This window comes from Odontesthes bonariensis, chromosome 4, assembly GCF_027942865.1.
Source record: "Odontesthes bonariensis isolate fOdoBon6 chromosome 4, fOdoBon6.hap1, whole genome shotgun sequence".
NCBI lineage: Eukaryota > Metazoa > Chordata > Actinopteri > Atheriniformes > Atherinopsidae > Odontesthes > Odontesthes bonariensis.
In genome coordinates, this window is record NC_134509.1 from 20,545,170 (window position 1) to 20,570,472 (window position 25,303).

The following is a 25,303-nucleotide window of genomic DNA, read 5'->3' on the forward strand; positions in this document are numbered from 1 at the left end:
TCTAATAGAATATCCTCCACACGATACCATTTTGCCCCACTGTGTTTGGGAGATGTCCATTCTCTGTGACAGCCACTGATCAGTGGGAGAGCTTACCAGCTGATGTGAGGAGACGTAGCTCTTAACAACAACACGGCAGCTCTGAGCTAACAGTGCAATAGTACGCGTTCATTCATTCATTGGTCTTAAAGTATTGGTGAAATAAAGACAGATAATGCCTTATTTAGAGGCTGTATTGTTGCCCTGTTCTCTCCCGTTATATGGATATACGCGGATCTCCAGTGATCTAAATATCTTCCGAAGGACGCCAACTTTCACCAAACTATTATCGTGAGTAGATGAACTTATTTTATGCCAGAAATAAGGTCCAGGTTTAAAAAAAAAAAACGAACTTCCCCTTTAACTCCTGCTTCTTATTACACTGAATGATAAGTTTAAGATGAGATCCATGAAACAAACGTGACAAGAAACAGCAAATATGTGAAGTTATTGACTGTAGGCCTTCATAAAATGACTGCTTTGTCACTTTTTTTACACTTTCTGAACAACTTCAGCCATTAAATGCGCGTGATCAAATCAAAGTATTGCACCATAGTTCTTTGACCGCAGACTTTTCCTTCTTGAAAACTGTCAGCAGCTCTTTTTAAACATGGAGAAATGGGGCATAATGAGAGAAAAAAGGAAGCATGACAGAACACAGACATTTAGCTGAAGGTTATGTGATAGCAGAAGTGTCACAACCACCTGTTACGGAAACACCCAGTTTTTTAAAAAGCTGACAGGAAGTGTTGCACACACGTTTCAAGAGGCTCCAACAGCAGTGCTCGTCTTGATGTGAAAGATGCACGGGTGGAGTCGCACGTTCACCTACATGGTGGCTGCTGGTAAGATGAAATATTTCCCTTCATTTTGGGTCGTATAAGAGCTGATATTTAACTACAGGGGGACACTTTGGGGGGATTTATGGTTGAGGAGGGAAAAGGTAAAGTTTCAGGTTTGAGAAACTTTTCATTTAAGGCTAAAATGGATTTTTCTGAACATTCTTTTTATGCTTTAAAAAAAACTGGATTAAGAGAAGCAGCTACATTTAAATACAAGCTAAATCTTGACCATTTAATGCTTTTCTTTATTTATTTGGGCTGCACAAGCTGCTCAGTTTGCTTCCACTGGTGTGAAAAAGGACAGTTTAGACCTTTTGACGGTGACTGCTGGTTAATTTGGAGGAAACAAACTGTTCCAACAGTGTCTCAAGGAGTTAATTTCCCTCAAGTATGACTGTACTCCTCTTACATTTATCTGACGGCTCTAGTTACTTGTTACTTTTCTAAATAAGTTCATGACATTTCAAATGTTTTGAGAGCGGCTGGGACCGTTCTCTGGGGAGTTTACATACGTGGATTCTCTCTGGGCACTCCGGCTTCCTCCCACCGTCTTAAAACATGGAGGTGACGTTAAATCGGGTTAATATCGGGTCCAGCTCCCCAGCGACTGTGACGTAGTGTCATGGGTTAAATTCTAACAGAACTTTTTAGTTTAACAGAAATATTTCTGACAATCACTAAAGTCCTTTATTGGATAAATCTACCAGAATTTCACACTTACACCTTTTAAAATGCGTAAAATTGCTGCTTTTCCTTTAAACTACTGGAAGAAAGTGACATTCAGAGATCATTTTCAGATTTTTTTTTTACCAACCAATTAATCAATATCTTTCAAAGTATGAGTTGTGGCCTGATATGTAATAGTTTGGTCAACCACCACCATTAATATTTCATAGTGTGAGTGTGATTGGGTCATTTGTCTGCAGCACTGTTCGTATTAAAAGACTAAAACATACTTACTGAAGTAAAAGTATATTATTACTTTTACATAATTCTCTGATACTGATCCAACCAACTGCTGAGGAGAACCTTCTTCTACGTAATGTGAGATATATTGTTGTTTTTCAAATGCACAAAATAAGCGTGAGAACAGGAAATCTCTAATAAAGTAAAAAATCTCTAGTAAAACAAAAACAGAAAGTGAATATAGGAGGAACTAAGCTAAGATTTGGTGTGTGTTCAACATGGGCTGCAGGGGGCGCTATGTGTACAAGTCACATCAGGAGTTTAGTCTGTGCGACACACTTTGACCATAAATGGAAGAGACAGATGTTCTCTTTTGCCTTTAAAAGCACTGCTTTGTCTGCCTTAATGGATGAGTCTGTTCAAGAGGAGCAACATCTTCTTCTTTTTGTGTCAGTTGCTGATTTCTGGGTTCTGCACGGGTCCAACAAAAAAAAGCAAACTTTATCGACAACATGTGATTCACCGGAACAGTAAAGCATTGTAAAATAGATTTTGTGAGACTGTGTCTGAATAGTGATGTATTTTTACAGCTTTTTTGCATCTGGACGAGTCTGTTTGAACCTGTTTTCAAAACGGCAAAATGGGTTTATGGTGAGCTTGCATTTAAAGAACATTCTTTGAACATTTGCGTCTCACATGCCAGCCAAGCCACACATCCTGTGTTCACTTTGGTACCTGTGATGATGTGTCTTTCAAAGCTAACTGTGTCAGGAGCTATAAGTGTAATCAGGGTTTGAATCAAGCAGCAACACATTTTAGCAGAGCTCCTTGAAGATAGTCTGTTGCGATATAAATGAGGTAATGTGTTTTTCCACAGAAAAATTAAGAAAGACCTCAGTGTAAACCGATCAATGTCTGATATATTGACGTATTCATCATCATGACAATTAGACGTGCACAAATTAAATATCACCGGCCACTTTATCAGCTACACCTTGCCAGTAAAAGGTTGGACCCCCCCCCCCTGTTCCTTCAGAGCTGCCTTAATTCTTCATACTTTCAACAAGGTGTTGGAAACATTCCTCAGAGATTTTGCTCCACATTGACATGACAGCATCAGGCAGCTGCTGCAGATGTGTCGGCTGCACATCTATGATGAGAATCTCCCGTTCCACCACATCCCAAAGGTGCTCTGTTGGATTGATCTGGTGACTGTGGAGGCCATTGGAGTGCAGGGAACTCATTGTTATGTTAAAGAAACCAGTTTGAGATGATATGAGCTCTGTGACATGGTGCATTATCCTGCTGGAAGCAGCCAACAGAAGATGGTACACTGTGGTCAGAAAGGGAAGAACATGGTCAGCAGCAACACTCAGGTAGGCTGCTGCATTTAAACGATGCTCAGTTGGTACTAAGGAGCCCAAAGTGTGCAGAGAAAGTATCCCCCACACCATTACACCAGCAGCCTGAACCGTTAATGCAAGGCAGGATGGATCCATGCTTTCATCTGAACCGTCTAAATATCGCAGCTGAACTCGAGACTCGTCAGACCAGGAAACGTTTTTCCAATCTTCTATTGTCCAGTTCTGGTGAGCCTGTGTGAATTGTAGTCTCAGTTTCCTGCATTCCTTGGTTGGAACGAGCGCTTATTGGAGTTACCGTCTGGCACAATATCAGCTTAAATGTAAATATATATATCTATATATCTGTATCTCCATATTGATATTTATATTCATATTGTAACAATGGTAGAAGTGCATTCAGGGAAAGTCTCAGTCTAGTCTGTCTTGTGCAGCAAGCACTTTTATTTTGACAGGCAATTCACAGGAACAACTTGTGAAATACAACCAAATACACATGCATTGAACAAGTGGGAGTAACTTTCCGTCTCACCACTTTCAGTTATGGTGCAGATTTACTTGAAATGCAACACGAACAAAAACCTTGTACTACACTGCGTACAGAACATAAACATAAACACATACAAACTCTACCACAGCACTAAATACAGCACATAAACAGGGAACAGAGAGCACCCATAATGCAATGCGGCAACACACCCACAGCACGCCACAAAACCACATTGACTGATGGATAGTGTGTTTTCACATGATCTAACACAGGGGACATGTGCGCCCATATGGCAGGTGGACTTTTCTCTTTAGATGCTGATACAGTATAGTGGTGAAGCACAAATGTTTCTCCTCTCCACCCACATGAAGGATTCCTGTATGCAGGGTTGCCTGCTGCTGAGAGGATGCAAAGTGAACAGCTTGTATCTCTGCAGACAATTTGCAAGCATAATTTTCGGAGAAATCGATGTGAATCAAACACTCCTCAGATGTCATACTTTTCTTGTGCTCACGGTAGTGGTTGTATTGCATTTTTATATTGAACTGATGCCTTGTGAAGACTCTCAGCTGACTTTGGAACATATCTATTGCGGCGTATAAACTTAAAAACCAATACAAACGCCGCGGCCGGCTAAGACATGGGGTTTTACTACTGAAGACGCGTCACGCAGATCTATTGCACAAATGGTGTTGTTTATTGCTCCATCTCACAAGCTTGTACGTAAAAGACAGACACTTACTTCCTTTTGATGCATTTCACGAGCTGTGCAAGGATGCCTCTGACAGTGCAGTTAATATTATGCTTACGTTTACGGTTACGGTCAACAAAAAGTTTTTCCCCAAGCTCACCCAGCCGCCATGATCCAAGCTCATCCCATCACAGCTGAGCTCACCTGCTCATTTAAAGGAAAAACACACCCAAAGTGCCACCCACAGACACCGGCGACAGCCTCCTGCTGACGTCATGCATGTGCAAACAAAAAATAGAATAATACAAAATAAAACAACTCAAAATCAATGTATGGCTCCTACATTCCGGCCCCAAATTATTGCAAGGTAATAATTCACCACCACCACCACAACCTTGTAGGAGACACCAAAATGCAGAGTGAACATACAAGTCAAGTCAAAGTAAAAAGAAAAGCCAAAAGTTAAAAAAAAAGAGGTTTATGACTGAATGTCCAAATAATCCAAAAAGGTCTTCACTGCTCTTCTGCTTCCTGCAGAAGGCAGACTTTGGTTATCGGCCTGTCCAAACAGCTTGTTTTAGTTTTAATCCGTACACTTCGAACCAGTCCATTTTTATCCGGAACAGCATTCACAATTCTTCCTGTAATCCAAGCACTGCGAGGTGCCATATTGTCCACCAGCACCACGATGTCTCCAGAAACGAAGTTTCTCTTTGCGGTATTCCATTTCTGGCGCTCCTGAAGCCCAGGAAGGTACTCCTTCACCCAGCGCTTCCAGAACAGATCCACCATGTACTGCACTTGTTTCCAGCGACGACGAGCATACGTATCCTCCTTCTCAAACACTCCAGGTGGCACCAACGGCTGTGTTTTGAGTAGAAGTAGATGGTTAGGAGTCAACGCCTCCAGGTCTTGAGGATCCGTCGATGCTTTAGTTATTGGACGGCTGTTAACAATAGCTTCAGTCTCACAAAACACGGTTACCAAACCTTCTTCGTCCAGGTTCTGCGTTTTCAAAATGGAGCGGAGCACTTTACGGACGGAACGGATTAACCTCTCCCAAGCACCTCCATGGTGCGACGCTGCTGGGGTGTTGAAAACCCATTTCACATTCTTATGCAGCAGCATGTCGTTAATGAGGTTGTGGTTCAGCTTCTCAATGGCCACCCTTAATTCTCGTTCAGCGCCCACAAAGTTAGTACCATTATCTGAACGGATTTCCAGGACTTGACCACGACGTGCAATAAACCTTCTGAGACCATTGATAAATGAGTCTGTGTCCAAAGATGCCAACACTTCAAGGTGTATGGCTCGTATCGCCAGGCAGGTAAAAATGAGCCCATACCTCTTGACTACAGATCTTCCTCGCTTAACCTCAAATGGTCCAAAGCAGTCCAAACCAACTCGACTGAAAGGAGGCTCATCAGGAGTTATTCTGTTGTGAGGAAGGTCGGCCATTTTTTGATATCCCGGGGCAGCAGACAATCGACGGCAGATAACACACTTGGACAGAACCTTTCGTATGGCAACACACGCACCAGGAATCCAATATTTCTGACGCAGGCGAGACAGCATGTGGTTTCGTCCACCATGGCCTGTCACTTCATGTACATGTCGGAGAATCAGATTGGAGATGTGCAGGTCTTTAGCGAGTATTACTGGATGCTTCGCCTCTACTGGCATAGCTGCTCTACTAAGCCGCCCTCCGACCCTAATAAGACCATCATCCAAGATCGGGCTAAGCTTGAAAAGATGACTCGTTCTCCTTACACTCTCTCCTTTTTCCAAGTTGACCAGTTCCTCCGGAAACCTTGTTCTTTGACAAAAACGGATAACAACTGATTCTGCCACAACCATATCTTCAATGGACAGAACAGACTTTGGCACTTGGGCTTTGATGTTTCTCACCCGGACCTGGACTTCCTTCTCCAACTGCTCAGCACTTATACCCGACTGAGTAAGGGTTTCTCTCAGCATCCGTCGATGTTGCACCAAAGACAACAGCAAGGTCTTAAACTTGAGAAGCCAACAAACAGCCCTTTTGAGGAGAATCCACAAAGAAAAGTAGCCAATGAGCTTCTCAACTGGACTGACCTGCTCCACTTGAGCAGCGCTTACAACCACAGCCTTGACCTCCGGGTCTCCAACAAGAGGGTCTTCTAAGGTCTCTGGGTTTTTAGGCCACGTGCTCTCAGGTTCACAGAGAAAATCAGGACCACAAACCCACGCACCAGTCTTCATAAAAGCCTGAACTTTAACACCTCTTGAGGCCAGATCTGCAGGGTTATTGGACGTGTTCACATACCTCCATTGTGTTACTTTGGACAGTTTCAGTATTTCTGACACTCTGTTTGCCACGAAGATTTTGAATCGGGATGTTTCATTTTTTATATATTTCAAAACAGAAGTACTGTCTGTCCAAAAAACAGACTCCTGAAGGTCCATTTGCAGTTCTTTTCTCCACAGCTTGTCCATCCTGCTAGCCACTACTCCCGCAGTGAGTTCCATACGGGGAATGGTGACAGGTTTTAAAGGAGCAACACGTGCCTTCCCCATCACAAATGCACTGTGAGTATGCCCTCTGTCATGGAGTAGTAGGTAAGTCACTGTTCCAAATCCCTCCTCACTTGCATCAGCAAAGTGATGGAGCTGAGCAGAGGCAAGGTCACCAAAGTTCTCAGGTTTCAAGCACCTTCTGACTTCCCAATTCTCAAGGTGACGAAGATCTTCCAGCCAGGACATCCATTCTTTGGTAATAGAGCAAGGCAAAGGGTCGTCCCATCCCAGACGTCTCCGACAAAGGTCTTGGAGGATTTTCTTGGCAGACAAGACTACAGGTGCCAAGAAACCAAGTGGGTCGTAGACTGAACTAACCACAGACAGTATTCCTCTTCTTGTGGTTGGTCGGGTTTTGAGTGTGATTTTAAACTTGAATGTGTCAGATTGGACACACCACTGCACGCCCAAGGCACGCTCTACAGGCAAGGCATCACTATCGAGATCCAGATCTTTCACTTCTTTGGCTCGCTCCTCCTGAGGGATAGCAGCAAGAACTGTGCGTCGGTTACTGATCCATTTAGTGAGCTTAAATCCACCTTCAGCGCACAAGGCAGTCAACTCTCCACATAAAGACACAGCTTCCCCTTCAGAGCCAACAGACACCAAACAATCGTCAACATAAAAATGGTGCAGTACGGTGTTAATAGCCACAGAACTGAAACACTTTTTATTGTCCTCAGCACACTTCCTCAGGGCAAAACAGGCACAACTAGGGGAGGAAGTAGCACCGAACAGATGTGCCACCATTCTGTACTCCACCAGCTCCTGACTGCAATCTCCTTCAGGCCACCACAAAAACCTCAATAAGTCAGCGTCTTCAGCTGGCACCCTGACCTGATGAAACATGGCCTCAACATCTGCCATGAGCGCCACAGGTTCTTTGCGGAATCTCGCAAGGACTCCCACCAGCAAACTTGTGAGGTCTGGTCCTTGCAGAAGTTGAGAGTTCAAAGATGTCCCTTGAAATGTGGCACCGCAGTCAAAAACCAACCACAACGGTCCAACTGCTCAGTTGGAACTCTCTCCGCAAAGCCATTAGCCAGCATTCCCGACATAAATGTGGTGTAGTCAGAGAAAAAGGATGGATCTTTATTTAAACGTCTTTTAAGGCCCAATGCACGCTGTACTGCAACTGTCTTATTGTTTGGCAATTTGAGGCATCTTTGTCTTAATGGCAAACCAATGCTGTAATGACCGTCAGTGAGCTTGGCAGACTCCAAGACGAACTCCATGAAGCGCTGATCTTCCCTTGACAGACCAGACTGCTCATTCTGCAGGGTCTCGGGGAAATCCACTTTCAGCTGCTTCTCCCAAAGCTCATCAAGCCTCGCCACAGAGATTCTATTGACTGTGATATCTGGCTGAAAACACTGTTCACTGATCTGGCAGTCTCCTCGAAGCGGGCCATTCACAGACCAACCCAGGATGGTCTTGATAGCATAGGGGCCTCCATCCACTGCACGAATCACCTCCCACGGTTCCAGAGCTTGAGGTACATTAGTGCCGATCAGAAGGTCTACATCTGCGTCAATCTCTGGGATTCTTATATGTCTCAGGTGTGGCCATCTTTGAAGGTCTTTTGAGTGTGGTATGTTCCCTCGATTTACAGGCATGCTCCTTTGTGTGAACATCTCGGGTAAGCCACAAAAGGTGTCAGAATCCAACCCAGCCACTTCCAGATCAGTCAACATGTAGCTGTCCACCACCTTTTCTTGTCCCATAGTTCTGAGGAGTATTCCCAGCTTCTTACCAGTCAGATTCAGCCGGTTCATTAATCGCTCTGTGCAAAATGAGGCAGTACTCCCCGGATCCAAGAATGCATGTGTAATGACAGTCTCCTGTCCCCTTTTGGACTTCACCTGGACAGGCAGAATAGAGAGAGCACAGTCCTGTTTACCGGCCCCAGTCAAGCCACTGGACTGCACAGAAACCACTACACCTTCTCTGGCCACTTCCGAGCCATCATTAGCCTGAGTTGAGCTCTTTTGTTTTGCGTTGGAGTGGATATGCAACAATGTGGGGTGCTTAAGATTGCATACTCTACACAACAAACGTTTTCTGCAATCTTTACTCATGTGCCCAATGCACAGACACCCAAAACACATCTTATTTTCCTTCAAAAAAGACATCTTCTCATTTTGTGTCCTTTTGTCCAAGAGAAGGCAAATATCCAAACCATGTCCAGCTCCACAAAACGGGCACACTTTACCATGTGAGCTCTCCTTATTGTTTCCAGGATCAAATTTCTTCTTGGCAGGTGCTACAGTCGTGGCAAAACTACTGCCTCTAGCTCTTAAGCTAGCCTGAGGTTTTACCAGTCTTGTGTCTATTCTTACAGGTGTATCTTGTATGTTTCCGAAAAGCGGGTCACTTGCAATTTTGACTTGCCTCTCCACAAAATCCACAATGTTAGGAAATGTGGCTCGATGATGGAACTTCTCCTGAATATCACAGGCCACACTCCTCCACCGATCCCGCAGCTTATAAGGCAGCTTTTTCACGATGGTCTGCATATTTGTAGGCACGTTCAAGTCACTTGCAGTGGCTCCCATCGAGTTACAACATTCACGCAGCAGCAGACTGTAGGCCTGTAAAGCCTTGATGTCTTCAGCCTTAATGATTGGCCATAAAAGCACTTTATCCATGTAGGCGGCAGCCACTTTGAATGGGTCACCAAAATGCTCCAGAAGTAATGACTTTGCCTTGGTGTATCCATGGGAAGATGGCAGATGTTGGCAGCTTCTGACCAAATCCTTGGGCTGACCTCTAGTATATTGCTCGAGGTAATACAGACGGTCCTTGTGACTCTGTGTCCTTCCTTCAATGTTGTGCTCAAATCCTCGTATGAAAGTTTGGTACTGCAGTGGATCTCCATCAAAAACCTGCAGATCTCGCTTAGGTAAGAGGAAAAGTGACTGTTGTTCAACCAATAAAGATGTTATTTGATTTTGCCTCTCCAAAACAGTGAGAAAACGCTGCTCCGAATTATTCTCCATTGCAGATGCAGCTGGGTCCAGCTGAAGGTGAGGACGTGATGGATGTAATGCACCTTCAGGTGATGCATGCAGACCAGCTCCAATCCTAGCAGTGGGCAGAGTGGGCAGAGCAGTCACAGCAGTGGGCAGACCAGTCACAGCAGTGGGCAGAGTGGGCAGAGCAGTCACAGCAGTGGGCAGACCAGTCACAGCAGTGGGCAGAGTGGGCAGAGCAGTCACAGCAGTGGGCAGAGTGGGCAGCTCCATTTTGTTGTGCGTCTTGGGCCTCACAGCAGCATAACTTGAGGGCAAAACAAGATCTTCAGCCCTCATGGTCGATGGCTGTGTGGTGAGCTCAGGCACAAACGCTGCAGCATCAACATTTAACTGCATTCTCTTGCTTTCCTTCAAATAAGAGTTCATCCCATCCGACCTAGCAGACCTGCGTGACACACGAGACCCTTCTGAAGCTTTTAACACGCTCACCTTAGCCATGGAAGCTGCCAGCTCTATATCTAAATCCAGCTCCTCCTTCTTTCTTCTCAAGAGTTCCTGCTGCTCCTCCATAGCATGCTTCTCCCTCAGCAGCTTCTGACGAGCCATAAGAGCAGCTGTTTCAGCCTCAGCTCTCCACCTGGCTGACGATGTAGAGGACATAGATTTGCTCACCCCTGTACTGCATTTCTTTGATCTCCCGGACACATTAGATACACTGTCACTTGGTCTAATGTGATCTTCAACTGTGTTATCCATATTTTCATTGTTATTTGAAACAGACCCCAAACATGGTGCAACAGCATCCTCTGCTAGTGCATCTGGGACATCTTGCATATCAAACAGCCATTTATTTGCTTCCTCCACAAACGCAGTCTTATGTTCTCCAATACTGTGAAACCATGTGTTTTGGTTTTCTTGTTCTTCCGGCGGGAGCATAGGAATCACAACACCATGAAGATGAGTTGCTTCTATGAACAAACTTGAAATATTTCCAAGATATGATTTTACCCTTTCAGCATTGTCAGCACTTTGCATTAGGCAATTAATTTCTTTTATTACACCTTTGATCTTTCTTACTTTAGCTTGGCGCTCTTCTTGGAGCTTTTCCAATTTAAGTTCAAAAGCTTTGGGTGTAAGTTTTGTTTGTCTCTTCTCACTCGTTTCATTTCCAACACTTGACTCCATTTTTTTTTTTTTTTTATAAATCACAAAATTAATCCAAAAAACACATCACAAAAATAGCTGCTTTACTGACCACACAGCGCCTGTGTTTCCACGTGAACAATGTACAATGCGTTGTCGTTCCCTCTAACTTTCCAGTGGAGCTAAGCTAACTCAACCCTAGTCTTCTGTGCATACTAGCAGTGGGTATTTATGTACCTAAATACCGATAGTCTCGAACCAGACTGACCGTCTGAACCAGAACTACGGCGGTACTCCCAAGCACAAAGCTTCACCCGCTTGACACACGAAAGAAAAACTGCAAAAGTCCCAAACAAATAAACCAGCACATCACCTTATGTGAATATACCGCTTAGCCTAGCAGGGAATACATTCATGCATTGACAACAAATCTAATCCAAAATGTTTACTGTAACTTTCAACGGAGGCGAGTGTGACGACAAAATGAGTGTAGTAGCAGCAGTATTGTGAATGAATGGGAGTCTAGCGCGCATTCACGTCTATGTTTGTAACTGGGAAAGCGATCTCAAACATCCAGCGTATCCCGACATTACACTTGAATCTGCGCTTAAACAAAACACTTTTTTGTTGACAAAATATTGCGGCGTATAAACTTAAAAACCAATACAAACGCCGCGGCCGGCTAAAGGCTGATTCATACTCGGCGCAACCTCGCTCATACTAGCTGGTCGCAAATGGCGCAAACGGTCACGTGTCCCAAAATTCCGCCACGCCCCCCTTCGCGAGCTAGAAAATCCTCGCGCGGCGCAAGGGCGCGCACACAACTTTTTTTCTGACTTTGCGCGCGCTCCACCGGAAACAGCTGACCAAGAAAAAGAAAACATGAACACTGCAGAGACCGCGGTGACTGAGAGGATGCGCCTCTACAAACATCTGTACGACACGTCTATGAAGTTACACTGGGACAACGTTTGACAAAGTTCGTCTTGTTGCAAAGGACGAACAATCCACCATCTCTTCTGTTTTTGCCGCAGCCGCTTAGCTCTGAGATACATATACAGTTCTACACCCAGAGTAAATTCATTCCGCATCAGATGTGCCAGCCTCTGCTGACGTGACACCACAGGTGGCATTGTGTATGCTTTCTTTGTATGCTTTTCAGCTTGTTTCCTCAACAGTGACGCTCGCTGGTCTGGAGAGAACTGCAAATGTGACGCATTCTCGGCGCAAACTGCGCTTATGAGCTGAAGGAACTGTGAAGGGGCTGGCGCTTTCGATGACGTCATTAATGGTTCTCGAGCCAGAACAGTTGCGCGTTTGCGCCGAGTATGAATCAGCCATAAGACATGGGGTTTTACTACTGAAGACGCGTCACGCAGATCTATTGCACAAATGGTGATGTTTATTGCTCTATCTCACAAGCTTGTACGTAAAAGACAGACACTTACTTCCTTTTGATGCATTTCACGAGCTCTGCAAGGATGCCTCTGACAGTGCAGTTAATATTATGCTTACGTTTACGGTTACGGTCAACAAAAAGTTTTTCCCCAAGCTCACCCAGCCGCCATGATCCAAGCTCATCCCATCACAGCTGAGCTCACCTGCTCATTTAAAGGAAAAACACACCCAAAGTGCCACCCACAGACACCGGCGACAGCCTCCTGCTGACGTCATGCATGTGCAAACAAAAAATAGAATAATACAAAATAAAACAACTCAAAATCAATGTATGGCTCCTACAATGTCGATCATCTCTCCAAGAGAACTCTCAATCTCTTTTTTCACAGTCATTCGGACTGGTTGTGATTCTTTCTGACCTTCTTTCTCATTTTCTTTGTTTTTCTTCCTCCTTTCTCCCAGTTCAGTCTTCCACTGAACAAATTTTACTGAAGACTCAGCATCATAGCCTTGCTTGATGGGATAGGCGTTGTTTCTGCAGTTTGCACATTCACCGTACATGCATTCTTTGCCAAGTGGATCACAGCATACAGAGTTGGCAATGACTTCCAAGTCAGTCGTTTCCAGCAGTTTGAGTGTGTAAAGCTTTTCCACAAGAAAGGATAGGTTTTCATGCACTTTGCAGAGACAGGTTTCTCTGTCCGAAATTGGACGGGTGCACAACCCAAAAAGGACGCATGCAGCAGAAAAGCGTGTACGACAGCTGACTTGATTGGCATTCAAGAAGAAATTTGCGATGAAGATTTTTTAAGGTATCATTTAGAAACCTTTTTTGCATTTTCACTTTCTTTCTTGTTATTGTTTGCTTCTTTCCTGCAGTTAGGCGGCTGTTATCATCTCTCAAGAAAAACTTCTTCACCTTTGCTTGGAGCTTGCTTTGAGATGTCTGGTACCTACTTCTGTGAAATGACAATCCATGTTTGCTGTTGTGACCACACCGCTTTCTTGAGAAACCAAACACGACCTGTGTAGTTTTCTGTAGCTTGTAGCGTTTGATTATCTTCCCTGACACAATTTGTGCTATGATCTGACGCTCTCTCTCCTTTTTGGTACTTTGGTAGTTTTGTCGGATAGTGCTGGTCAATGCATTATGTAGAGTAGAGTTCTTTGAATCCCTACAGCGACTCTCCGATTTCCTATCTGTTTCCGAGTTTTGGCACGAGGGGATTCAGTTGCCTGTGATAATCTCTGGATGTGCTTCTTGTATTTTTGGACAGCAGTCGTTTTCTGTTCCAGTAAAATCTTCAATCTTTTGATTTCTCTGTATAATTTGGAGTTCTCTCGTCTTATTCTTTTCCGTCCTGACGTCCTTTGTCTGTAATGATAACAAATACAATACCAATACAATTTACCAAGTGAATTTAACTGCAAGTATATTTTATTATATTACATACTGCATCATATTGACAGTTCTAATAATGAAAGAACTACACTTCTCTAAATCTATAGCAGCCTACTGTACTGTAATATTACACTCATCGACTTGCTGTCACCTAACCATCCTAACCTGGATGTCCCTGGTTGAGGGTCTGGCTCAGGGTCTGGTTCAGGACTCTGCGGTGGTGTTTCTAATGGTCACTGGTGTTGTTTCAAATTTCTTCCTTTTCTGCATCTTTGCTGAGCCTGTCTCCAATAGTTTCTCTTCTGCCTCTTCTCCCTTTCAGTCAGAGTAGTCACTGTGCTGGTTGACCCTTCATCCCTCCTCTTCTTCCATCTCTCCCTGTCGTTTTTCAAATTCGCTGCCTTTCTAACAGGGTCAGCGTCTCTCCGTGCCCTGTACTGTCGTTGTCTTTCTGCTACTGACACCATCTTGACTTACAACATTTTCATGACCTGGAAAGCGACATCATAAATCTTACCTTTACAGAAAAAATACCCAGAACTCTTGTATAAACTAAAGCAAAATGGTTACAAGTGACTGAAAACATGTGACTGTTATTCATTGTGAAACTCTGTTATCATTAAAATCTTGGCACATGCAACAGAGTTGACGATAACAGAGTTGACATCTAACACCATTTTGTATCTAACTCCATGTGCCATCTTAAAACCAGAAAACTCATGCCATGACTAAAACCACAATTTTATGAATTTCCATCATATATATATATTTTTTTAAATGAAGAACAGATTCACTACAACATCATAGCAACAGATTTGACGCATAATTAATATACTCTTGGTGCATTCTCAACATTTAGCACAAATTATTGAGAGAGAAAGTTAAACATACCTTAGTTCCCTCCAAGGAAGTGAAGAAAAGGAAGTGACATCACTTGGTGCAGGTCACATGGTTTTATTTGAACGCTGTAGGTTTTTTTTATGCAGTTTTATGACCGACATAACAGAGTTGACAGAGCATGGGGACATGTAAATTATTTATTTTTAAAATATCAAGATCAGCTCTATTAGAGGAAAATAACATTCTGTGCAAGTGATTATAAAAATATGTATAGATTTAGCATAAAAAATCAGCAAATTTTACTGAATTATTTAATGTTTATTGAAGTTGAACATGTGAATCTCTACCCGGGGACATGCATAATTGATGGTATGGGAATCATTTAATGAATGTTTAACATATAAATTGTGCATAAAATGTACAACAAACATTGTTATGGTGAACATACAGTTTATTTAGTGATAATATTGAAAGTAGATTCTGAAAAGATTTTTTTTTTGAGAAAATAATGAAAGTTCTTTTGCTGGGACACCAAATGTACCCGCAATTCTGAAATGACCCATATATATATATATATATATATATCTGTTACCGCGTTAGATTTGACATATTTATAGAACGTGCGCACGTTAATCTTCTCATATCTGTTTTGTACATCAATAGAGGCTTTTTGTTGTGGATTCTTGTGCGTTTTGTTGTGCACATGTCAACTATATTTGATCTGTGGTGAGTTTGTAAGGCTGCTGTCTTTAAATTCAATAGAGGTTCCCTGTAATCTCTAAAAAAGAAAATGTCGCATACCACAAGTAGGTGGATTACAAGTTTTGAATTAGTTTTTTAATTTGGTCACAGATTTAAACTCTAGCTACATTTAATTTACTTTAATACATATTTAATTTAAAGAAAATATCAAAAATGTGTTGGAAGTTCACAAGTAATAACAGTGAAGAACAACTTTAAGAATAATTCTGTGATTATTAGTCTATTAGCTAACGTTATATATTATTCATCTTTACTATCTATTCTAAACAAGTTGTCACACATTTGAAAACTTGGCTAAAAATGGGACCTTTGGTTTCTTTCCAGCTGCAGTCATCTCGGCTTCTTCAGCCTTTAACATTGACATGAAGACTCCTGACGTCTATGATGGTGAACAAAATGATTTCTTTGGATATAAAGTGCTTCAGTACGACTCTGCCGGGAGCAAAGGGTGAGTTTGCAGCTGCAACCTGGATGATTTGTTGAAATTCATGGCTCTACTTGCTCAGTTGCTGGTGAAGCAGATAAAAGACCAACGAGAAGCTGACACAGTTTGTGGTTGAACTCATGCATCCTGCCATGACAACATAATGTACTTTATTTCATTTAGAACTGCAGCTTATGTTAGACTGACTGTCCTGTGTTATTGTGTTTGACAGGATAATCGTCACTGCACCACTGAGGCTGAATGGAACAGGAGGAATATGCAGAGTTGAACAAAATAAAACCCCAGCGTATCTCAGCTTTGATGGTATACGCTGATCGCACACCAAATCGCTTCTTAAAAAAGAGAAGCCGCTTCTAAAAATACAGAAATACTAAATAAAAGTGGAATATTTCAACATGCGGCTGCAAAGCTTGAGCATTTTCTGATACCAGTCAAATGTTGCCGTTGCAGACGATCCTCAGACAAACTTAATGGCCGTGAAGCACCTTGGCTCTTCGATAGCTGCAGACCCCACAGACTCCCAGTTCACTGTAAGAAAAACACACTTTCTCTGTGACGGTTCTGAGCAAAACAAAACAAATCAACACGCCTTTTATGTTCTGCTGCAGGTTTGCAGTCCGAGTTTTGTCCACGAATGTCATGGGAACTCCTACCTGAACAGTTTGTGTTACAACATCACAGACGGATTCCAGCGCGTCTCCTCATTCAAACCTACGTTCCAGGGTAAAGGAAACGTAGAAAAGCATCTGCAGTATTTCTGCTGATCTGATATTTGATACTTGTTATCACTCTTTATTTTCAGAATGCACGAAAAAGACAGTGGACCTCGTGTTTCTCTTTGATGGATCAGGGAGCATGACCGAAACAGAGTTCAATGAAAATAAAAAATTCATAGTGAAAATCATGAGCAGCTTTAAAAACACATCAATCAAGGTCATTTAACTATTACATCTGAAGTTAGATTATAGAGAATGTACTGTATTTAATGTTTTAACATTGTTATGATCATGTTTTTTAGTTTGCAGCAGCTCAGTTCTCCTTGAAGACCCGGATGGTTTTTGACTTCAATGATTATAAGGATGGGACTGCTCTCCAGAAACTTCAGAGGGAACGTCACATGCAGAGTCTCACCAACACACACAAAGCCCTCGAATTTGTGTTGTAAGTTCGGCTGCATTACAAGCAACTGGCACAGAGCGCCTGTGAGATTATTTGCTGACGTCATACTAAGCATCACTAACGCCAAATCTACATTTGTTTCAGAAAACATCTGTTTGAAAACCCAGCCGCAGGCGCCTCTGCTGATGCAGTTAAAGCTCTGGTGATAATCACAGATGGAGATCCCAGTGATCAAAAGTCAAATATCATTGAAAAATATGATGAAAAGAACATTGTTCGGTTTGTTATTGGGGTAAGCTGTAATACGTTATAACTCCTTGTTGATTTTTTTACCGGGGATGCCCTGATCAGGCTTTTTTGCCCCCGAGTCCGAGTCATTTGATTTTGAGTATCTGCCGATACCGAGTCCCGATGCGATACTTCTACAGTACATCAAAAAAATGAAGAAAAGCAAAGAAACAGATCCAGGATGTCCCTGATTTTTTAAAATACCTCCACACCGCAGATATTCGCGCCCCCAGCTTCAAGCTGCTGCCGCGTTCTGCTTCACTTTACGGCACGCAGCAAAGTGACGTCATGCCGCATGCGTTCTGTGTGGAGTTGAGACCACAGACATAAAAATTCGGGGAGTTATGATTATTGTAGTTGGGGATATACACCTTCCTCAGTCGAAATAAATGCAATGTGGAGGCATTGGAGACCCATCCAAGATGGCGGCCGCGCTGATATGTCAGCTCCAAGAGGCAGCGTCAGTCTATGAGGCGTCTACGTATATTATGTCTATGGTTGAGTCTGACTCTGTACCACCACATAACAGTAAATAGCTGTTATTTTTTTCCCATTTGTTTTTAAATATAATAGTTCTGATAAAAAAAAAAAAAGAACGAGAATAAATATATATATCTATATATACATATAGATATATATCCGATCCCTGATCGAGATGTAACGTCCGATTCCGATCGAGTCTGAAACCACGTGATCGACACCGATTTCCGATCACATGATCGGATCAGGACATCCCTAATTTTTACCTAAATTATGTCGCTGATAAACTAATCACATATATGATGAAACTGTTCTTTTACTGCAGACTTTATAAGCAGACTTCCTATGTTCTATAGGAGGGAAAACCCCGTTTTTAGATATATCTGTGTTTGTGTCCAATTTTAGTCCAATAATGATGTCAGACTTGAATAATTTGATCTTGCCTTCTGGTTTCAGATTTACAAAGAAGGTAATGAGGAGCGCTATAGAGACTTTGGTTCAGACCCAAAAGACAAACACGTCTTCAATATTAAGGCATATAATGGACTTGAAGGGATCCTGGATAATTTTCAGAATAAGATCTTTAGAATTGAAGGTGATGTTATCTTTTTCTACTTTAGTTACTAAGTTTGATTGTTTTACTCTTGCAGTTGTAACGCTGACCCCCTTCTTGTCTCATATTTAGGGTCCAATGTGGCAAGGGCTGGAAACATGACTAAAGAAATGTCCCAGAGTGGATTCAGTGCCGTCTTCTACAAGGTGAGTTTGCACAATGGCTGTTATTGAAGAGAAAGAAGGAAAATAGTCCTAAACCTCATTGGATCTTAATGTAAATGAGCTACATTCTGCTTTATGGGAACCGGTTTAAAAGACACCCTAATAAAAGGTCAATGGCAGAAAGAGTCAATAACCAGATCTTAATATGGAAAAATCTAATGTAGAGCTCAAGCATAAGGACAATTTATTTGTGATCTTCCACTGTGAATGCTGCCTCATTAGAGTAGGTGGTATCTGTGTTCTGATCACATCTCTCTGTTGACAGGACACCTTGGTTCTGGGTTCTGTGGGATCAAATAGCTGGCGTGGTTCTCTCCAAGAATGGAATAAACAAAAGGAAGAACAGATTGTAGATCCAAAAATGGAGATGGACTCGTACATGGGTAAACTCATTAAGTGCATCTTCACCAAACTAATCCTGTACCTGTGATTCAATGCCCCAAAAACATTGAGACACTGTGTAAAATGTTAAAGGGGAACTGCGGTATTTTCAACATTAAGCCTCTTTTCTGAGTCGTCTGCAATGTTTTAGAACCCCCCTCACCGCTTTTTTGATGTTTACTGCTGTCTCCGGTATTTGCCTAATTTTGATTCTTCTCAACCTGCTTCAGAATGGCAAGTCATGTGCATGTCCAAAAAGGTCCGTAAAAGCACCATAAACGTCCGTTTTCAAAATCCTCAACTCACCGGAGTGGTTACTGGTGTGCAGCTCGTTCATGCTTGAACTATTTTCTTAGCCACCTCACAGCCGTGGATAAACTTCCGCTCAGCAGTTGAATCTGACTTGCTATACTCCACACTGGTGGCGGAGTAATATCAACGAACATACAGTCTTCCATAGAACTCAATGTGATAACATCCGGGGGTGGGCACGACTGATTGCTCCATAGACATTGGCCAAATCCGGCCTGACAATGGTCGGGTTGTTTTTGCTAGCTTTGGCCTTCCGGATCATCTGACCTCACCTATGGTCCCGAGCTGTGGGCAGTGACCGAAAGAACGAGATCGCTGATACAAGCGGCTGAAATAGGCTTCCTCCGCAGGGTGTCTGGGCTCTCCCTTAGAGATAGGGTGAGAAGCTCGGCACATCCGGGAGGGGCTCGGAGTAGAGCCGCTGCTCCTCCACATTGAGAGGAACCAGATGAGGTGGCTCGGGCATCTGGTTAGGATGCCTCCTGGACGCCTCCCTGGTGAGGTGTTCCGGGGCCGTCCCACTGGGAGGAGGCCCCGGGGAAGACCCAGGACACGTTGGAGACACTATGTTTTTCGACTGACCTGGAGCTGGAGGAAGTGGCCGGGGACAGGGATGTCTGGGCTTCTCTGCTCAAGCTGCTGCCCCCGCGACCCGACCCCCGGAAAAGCGGAAGATGATAGATGGATAGACGGTGAACTGTGAACTTTGCTCTCAGACAATGATTTCTGGAAGTGTTCCTGAGCCCATGCAATGATTTTCAGGACAGAATCAGGTCTGTTTTTAAAGCAGAGCTGCCTGAGGGCCAAAAGATCATGGACATCCATGATTTAAATGATGTTATGTACTGTAGATGATGGAATATTATTCACACTTTTACACTGAGGAACATCATTCTGAAATTGCTCCACAATGTGTAGATGCAGTTTTTTGCAGATTGCTGAACCTCTGCCCATCTTCACTTCCGAGGGACTCTACCTCTTTAAGGCACTCTTTTTATATCCAGTCATGTTACTGACCTCTAACCAAGTAGCCTAATTAGTATCAACAGGTTCTTCCAGCTGTTTCTTTCTTTTTGGTACTTTTTCTGACTTTTGTTGCCCTTAATCTCAACTTTTTTTTTTTAAGTGTTACTCTTTTCATGAAATAACATCTAATATGTGTTCTATGTTCTATTCTGAGTAAAATATTGGTTAACTATTTTGGACCTGGGGGTTGTAGATGACTGATTACTCTCTTTCACTCGTTTTTTGTGTGTTGTGAGTGATAATTGAGCTAAATATGTTGTGCGACTTATACTGCTACAGGATACTCTACATCTGTTGGAGAGAGGAATGGGGTTCCTCTATATTTCACGGGTGCTCCACGCTTTAACCACAAAGGACAAGTTGTACTTTTCAGACAGAATGGCGTGAAATGGTCGCCAATTCAAAGAATTACCAACAGCGAGGTTAGTGACTCTCTTGAGTAGTTTTAAATTTGATTTATCATAAAGTTTTCAAACCTAAAAATGCATGCTGTGCTTAGCATGTTTAAACCTCAACTAAGCATTATTTTATTTATCTCTGTTTTCTTTATTTAGCAAGAAAAGTCCCATTGAGACACTAGATCTCTTCTTACAGCGTATCAAAAAACAAATTTTCCATAAAGGTTTAACATGCAAGACAATTCTAATGTTAGTACCATAAAAGATACACATCAGTTAAACAGGACAAGGCACAGTGTTACAAGTTTAACTTGAAAACTGATGCAAATACCTACTTGTAAGAGATAAAGTCCTATTCAATACAATCTGCTGTGGAGCATCTTTTCAATGGTTACAGAGAGGAAACCACAGAACTTCCTTGCACTGGCACCTTGTTTTCTCAAGAAGTGACAACAACAAATGATTCATCTTTACTTTCCAGATTGGTTCCTACTTTGGTGCCGAGCTGTGCTCTTTAGATGTTGACTCAGACGGTAATACTGATTTCCTGCTGGTGGGAGCTCCAATGTTTTACCAGCCTCAGGAGAAGAAAGAAGGGAGAATCTACATCTATGCTTTGACTGATGAGGTGGGTTGTGATAAGGTTTAAAAGTGTCATTTCTGCATGTGTTTTATTAATCAGTTAGGGGACGGTCGTATTTCTCATAGACACTCCTGAAGGAAGAGCTAAATGTGATGGCACCATCCATGGGTAGGTTTGGCTCCACTATAGCCAGTCTTGCAGATCTGAATGGAGATGGACTCAAAGACGTTGCTGTTGGAGCCCCTCTGGAGGACAATAACAGGGGGGCTGTGTACCTCTACCTTGGAGACGGAAGCAAAGGGATACGCAGCCCTTACAGCCAGGTGACAAGATTCAAAATTCACGTCTTTATGTCATTGCATCACACAGGATTGCAACCTCTTTATTCGGTGCAGAAATGTATTAAACAATCAGAGCTATGAGCTGCCCTTGCTTTTGTTGATGCCATTCGTGGTCCTTTAGCTTTTTGTCTGCTCTGGACTCAAACTGGTTTCTTGAGCTTATGTTCGGAAACCTTGTCATTCAGCATCATGTGGAAGAATGAGAGACTGGCAGCATGAATGTCTAGCTCAGAAAATTGGTAGAAATTATATCAGGATATGAAGATAAGGGTTTTCCAACATCTTATGAAATCTGAGGTGGCCCTTTTGAAAGCAATGGCACGGGGGGCGATGCAAGACAAAGTTTGAATATGCTGCATTTGTCTCCACCTCCGGTTCCTTATCTTCAAATAGGCACCGTTTCAGTTGTCAAATGTCTTGCTGTTCCAGAGAATCAGGGGAGAGACGATTAAGCCTGGGATAAGGTTCTTTGGCCAAGCCATCAATGGACGCATCGACCTCGGAGATGATGGGCTTCCAGATATTGTGGTTGGATCACAGGGGGCTGCTGTTGTCTTAAGGTATGGATACTATGCACGTTTAATGTGTTCCGTTGCAGTGTGCACAATCTCTAAACCTCCATTTCCTTTGTGCATGAGCAATTATAAACAGTTTTAATCAATGTCCCTCAGGTCCAAGCCCGTCTACAATGTTACAGCTCACCTGCACTTTCTCCCTGAGGAGATAAGCACAGAGAATATTGACTGCCTGATCAGCACGAAGGAAAATTTACACATGGTTAACGTAACGGCCTGCTTTGAAATGACAGAGGCCACGAAGAGCAACGCAGGTAAAGACCTCAGCCAATAATGTCAACAACAACTGCTTTAGGTGTGTTATTCTAATCCTGCTGTATGCCTCCGCAGGGGCAGCGGGCTCTGGACTGAACATCTTGTACACACTCAACGTGGAGCCGAGAAGAGAAACATCTCGAGGTTTCTTAATTCAGAAAGAGAAGAAAACCAGGAATCTTACATCTACCTTTCAGATGGTTGATAAAAGAAAGTGCTTCAGCTATTCCATCTACATGCAAGTATGAAGACTAATCAAATCACTTTATGTTAAACTCTTAATGCCTTGAACGTTAAAGTTTCTGCTTCCTGCCAGTTTGAGAATGTCTTCACACATTTGACAGCAAGTCTTATGCTTTTCGTTTTGCAGAAATGTGTGAGAGACACATTATCACCGATTGACATCAAGTTCAACTTTTCCCAAGACAACAGTGATAACTCAAGTGCCATCCTGAACATGGACAGCAGCACAGAGGCCAATGTGGAGGTTTGTGCAGGGATTTAAGAAAAAGACTGCAGGCTGAAAGCATCCCAAACTTTGAAGGAATAAGCCCATACTCACATTAAAGGCATGGTTGGTAATCCTGGAGAGCTAGCAAGATTTGAAAGTGGCACCTCCGCTAAGCTCCACCCCCCCATCATCCCGTCAGTGCTCCATCGAAAGCCACGCCCCCACAAACTTGAACGCGCAAACAATAGTTGACACAGGTGGGAGAGGGGGTCTCATCAATCTGTGTTTTGATGGCCTGGAAGTTGACAGATCTTTCTCATGGCTAAAAACAACAAGAAGAAGCTAATGTTAGCATTGGGCTAATACGAGCTACAAAAGTAGCCAAGTTGGCAAACATTACATATTTCATGAAAATAACAAGGCCTGTCCAGGGTGTACCCCGCCTCTCGCCCATTGACTGCTGGGATAGCCTCCAGCCCCCCCGCGACCCGACCGACGGATTCAGCGGTATAGATAATGGATGGATGGATGAAAATAACTAATCCTGCCTCCGGCTTTCTTTTTCTTCACCTTTTAGCTGGCCGAGCCGTTACAAGTAATGGTAGTTTTGGCTGCATTTTCAGGCAGAATGGGCAGAACTGGACATGAAGGCATCTGATTGGTTTTTTGTCCTCGGCCCGAGGAGTTTGGATTGGTCAGCTTTTTGTCAGTCCTGCAGCTGCCACAGAGGTCTGATTATTTTCGGCCCTTTTTCTAAATACTTCATGTATAGATTACTCTAAGGATAGACGGACCTGAACAGGATTACCAACCATGCCTTTAAGTTTAAGCTACAGCTGTAACACACAAAAAATATTCCACATGAAGCACTTTAGATACCTTGTCTAATGCAGTCTTATCACATTGTTTAATAGAGCATATATTACATAAATGTTCTTCATATTTATTTACATGAATCCCAGTTAGTACGAGCACATGAAAATAATTCAACCAGCTCTTATCATCGCTGCTACTTAGATACTTTTGGCCCAGTTACCTCAGCTAATTACCTTTCTAAGCAGCCACCTAGTATAGCTCAGGTCTGCTGCAGCCCACCGACAGTGACAACAGCATTAATAATAGTTGACAAAACAACAGTGGATGGAGCCCACCAATTACTGATGGAGAAACAGAAGGTAGAGAAACAACGTTAACTCGTTAAAGGCTGTTTCTAAGTTGGTGTGAAATGTTGACATAATCAGCTGTTAGGCTGCCGAACACTAATGAGCCCTCGGGATGTCTGACGCATTAACGTTACCTGTTGCACTATTAATCTTTACAGCTATGAGCTTGTCATAAACCAAAATCCACCGCATTGTTATTGGGAACAAAGTTCTTTCTGTTAATATTGTTAACCCATCTTTGCCAGAGGGGCAGCTGGGCACACCTGGAAGAGTTAAGGCTCTAGCATGGTTGCCGCGTCTGCTAGCGCGAGCGGTGTTGATGACGTCACGATTTCGTGCCCGCCATGTATAGTGGTGCAAGTCGTTGCGCCAGTAGTTGCAATTTTCTCCGTCACATAGGTTAAAGTTACCGCTACTCTACAACCAGGAAAGTGGAGAAGAAAACAATGCCGCTGTCAAGAGCAAGAATACTGTAATTAATGATACTGCTGCAGTTTTCGGATCATTTTAATTTTTTAATTCAGTTAATAGAGGTGAAGGTCTGAAGCCCCCGGCATCAACAGAGTCTCTGCCCTCTTCTTTGCCTTCACGTATCTGTCCCGTAGCTTCTTCCACACATTCTTACAGAACTCTCCCTCTTTCCCCAAAGTTCTGCCAATCTCTGTGCATCAGTTTGGGGAGTTTATGTGCTCCCTGTGCTGTTTCACTGCAGTTTCGTACAGCTGCCTGTACAAACGCACCTCCTCACTGAGCCTGGTCTCACATCGGTCCATCCGGTTCGTTGTGCTCGGCGCCGCCAAGTTACAAAAATCGACTGGTGCACGACAATGCGCTGCGCCGTCTTTTCAAGGGAAGCGCCATGCCTGAAATGTCATTTTGACGTCACGGTGCGACACCGCCGTGACAGACGCGGCAACCATGCTAGCGCCTTTAAAGGCGGGGTAGGGGATCTTTTTCTGGAACATTTTTTTACATATTGCTTGAAATACTCTTCACACCCCCATTGCAACCAATTAATTAAAAGTTTTTACACAAATATGAAAAGTTTTAGTGGCCTCTAGGACGTACAATCTAGGAAAAACAGTATCCAATCATTGTGAACGGACCGTTCACAATGATTGGATACTGATGCCGTCTATCAAACTGCAATCTGCTCCTCCTTCCCCCTCCTTCCCCCTGTGCGCGTACCCTACTCCGTGAACGAAGCTTGGCAGGAAGCTAAACTAGAGCCAGCTTGGCTAGCACCTAGCATTATTAAGAGTATAGTTAGCATAAACTAAATACTAAATACTAAATACGGCAAT

At 43.0% G+C, this 25,303-nt stretch overlaps 1 protein-coding gene across 1 annotated transcript in view; it reads left to right on the forward strand.

The window, feature by feature from the left end:
* The first annotated feature begins 798 nt into the window (after positions 1–798).
* Positions 799–25,303, forward strand: part of LOC142378662 (integrin alpha-M) — a 29,884-nt gene continuing 5,379 nt past the window's right edge. Inside the window, exons 1-18 of the mRNA XM_075463437.1 lie at positions 799–884; positions 15,730–15,853; positions 16,062–16,153; positions 16,301–16,380; positions 16,459–16,573; positions 16,653–16,783; positions 16,869–17,011; positions 17,114–17,261; positions 18,194–18,332; positions 18,423–18,496; positions 18,780–18,897; positions 20,513–20,655; positions 21,113–21,259; positions 21,340–21,537; positions 21,985–22,115; positions 22,227–22,384; positions 22,461–22,627; positions 22,756–22,872. Of these exons, the coding sequence (XP_075319552.1) occupies positions 842–884; positions 15,730–15,853; positions 16,062–16,153; positions 16,301–16,380; positions 16,459–16,573; positions 16,653–16,783; positions 16,869–17,011; positions 17,114–17,261; positions 18,194–18,332; positions 18,423–18,496; positions 18,780–18,897; positions 20,513–20,655; positions 21,113–21,259; positions 21,340–21,537; positions 21,985–22,115; positions 22,227–22,384; positions 22,461–22,627; positions 22,756–22,872 (2,268 nt within the window). The 5' untranslated portion in view covers positions 799–841. The remainder of the gene's footprint in view (positions 885–15,729; positions 15,854–16,061; positions 16,154–16,300; positions 16,381–16,458; positions 16,574–16,652; positions 16,784–16,868; positions 17,012–17,113; positions 17,262–18,193; positions 18,333–18,422; positions 18,497–18,779; positions 18,898–20,512; positions 20,656–21,112; positions 21,260–21,339; positions 21,538–21,984; positions 22,116–22,226; positions 22,385–22,460; positions 22,628–22,755; positions 22,873–25,303) is intronic.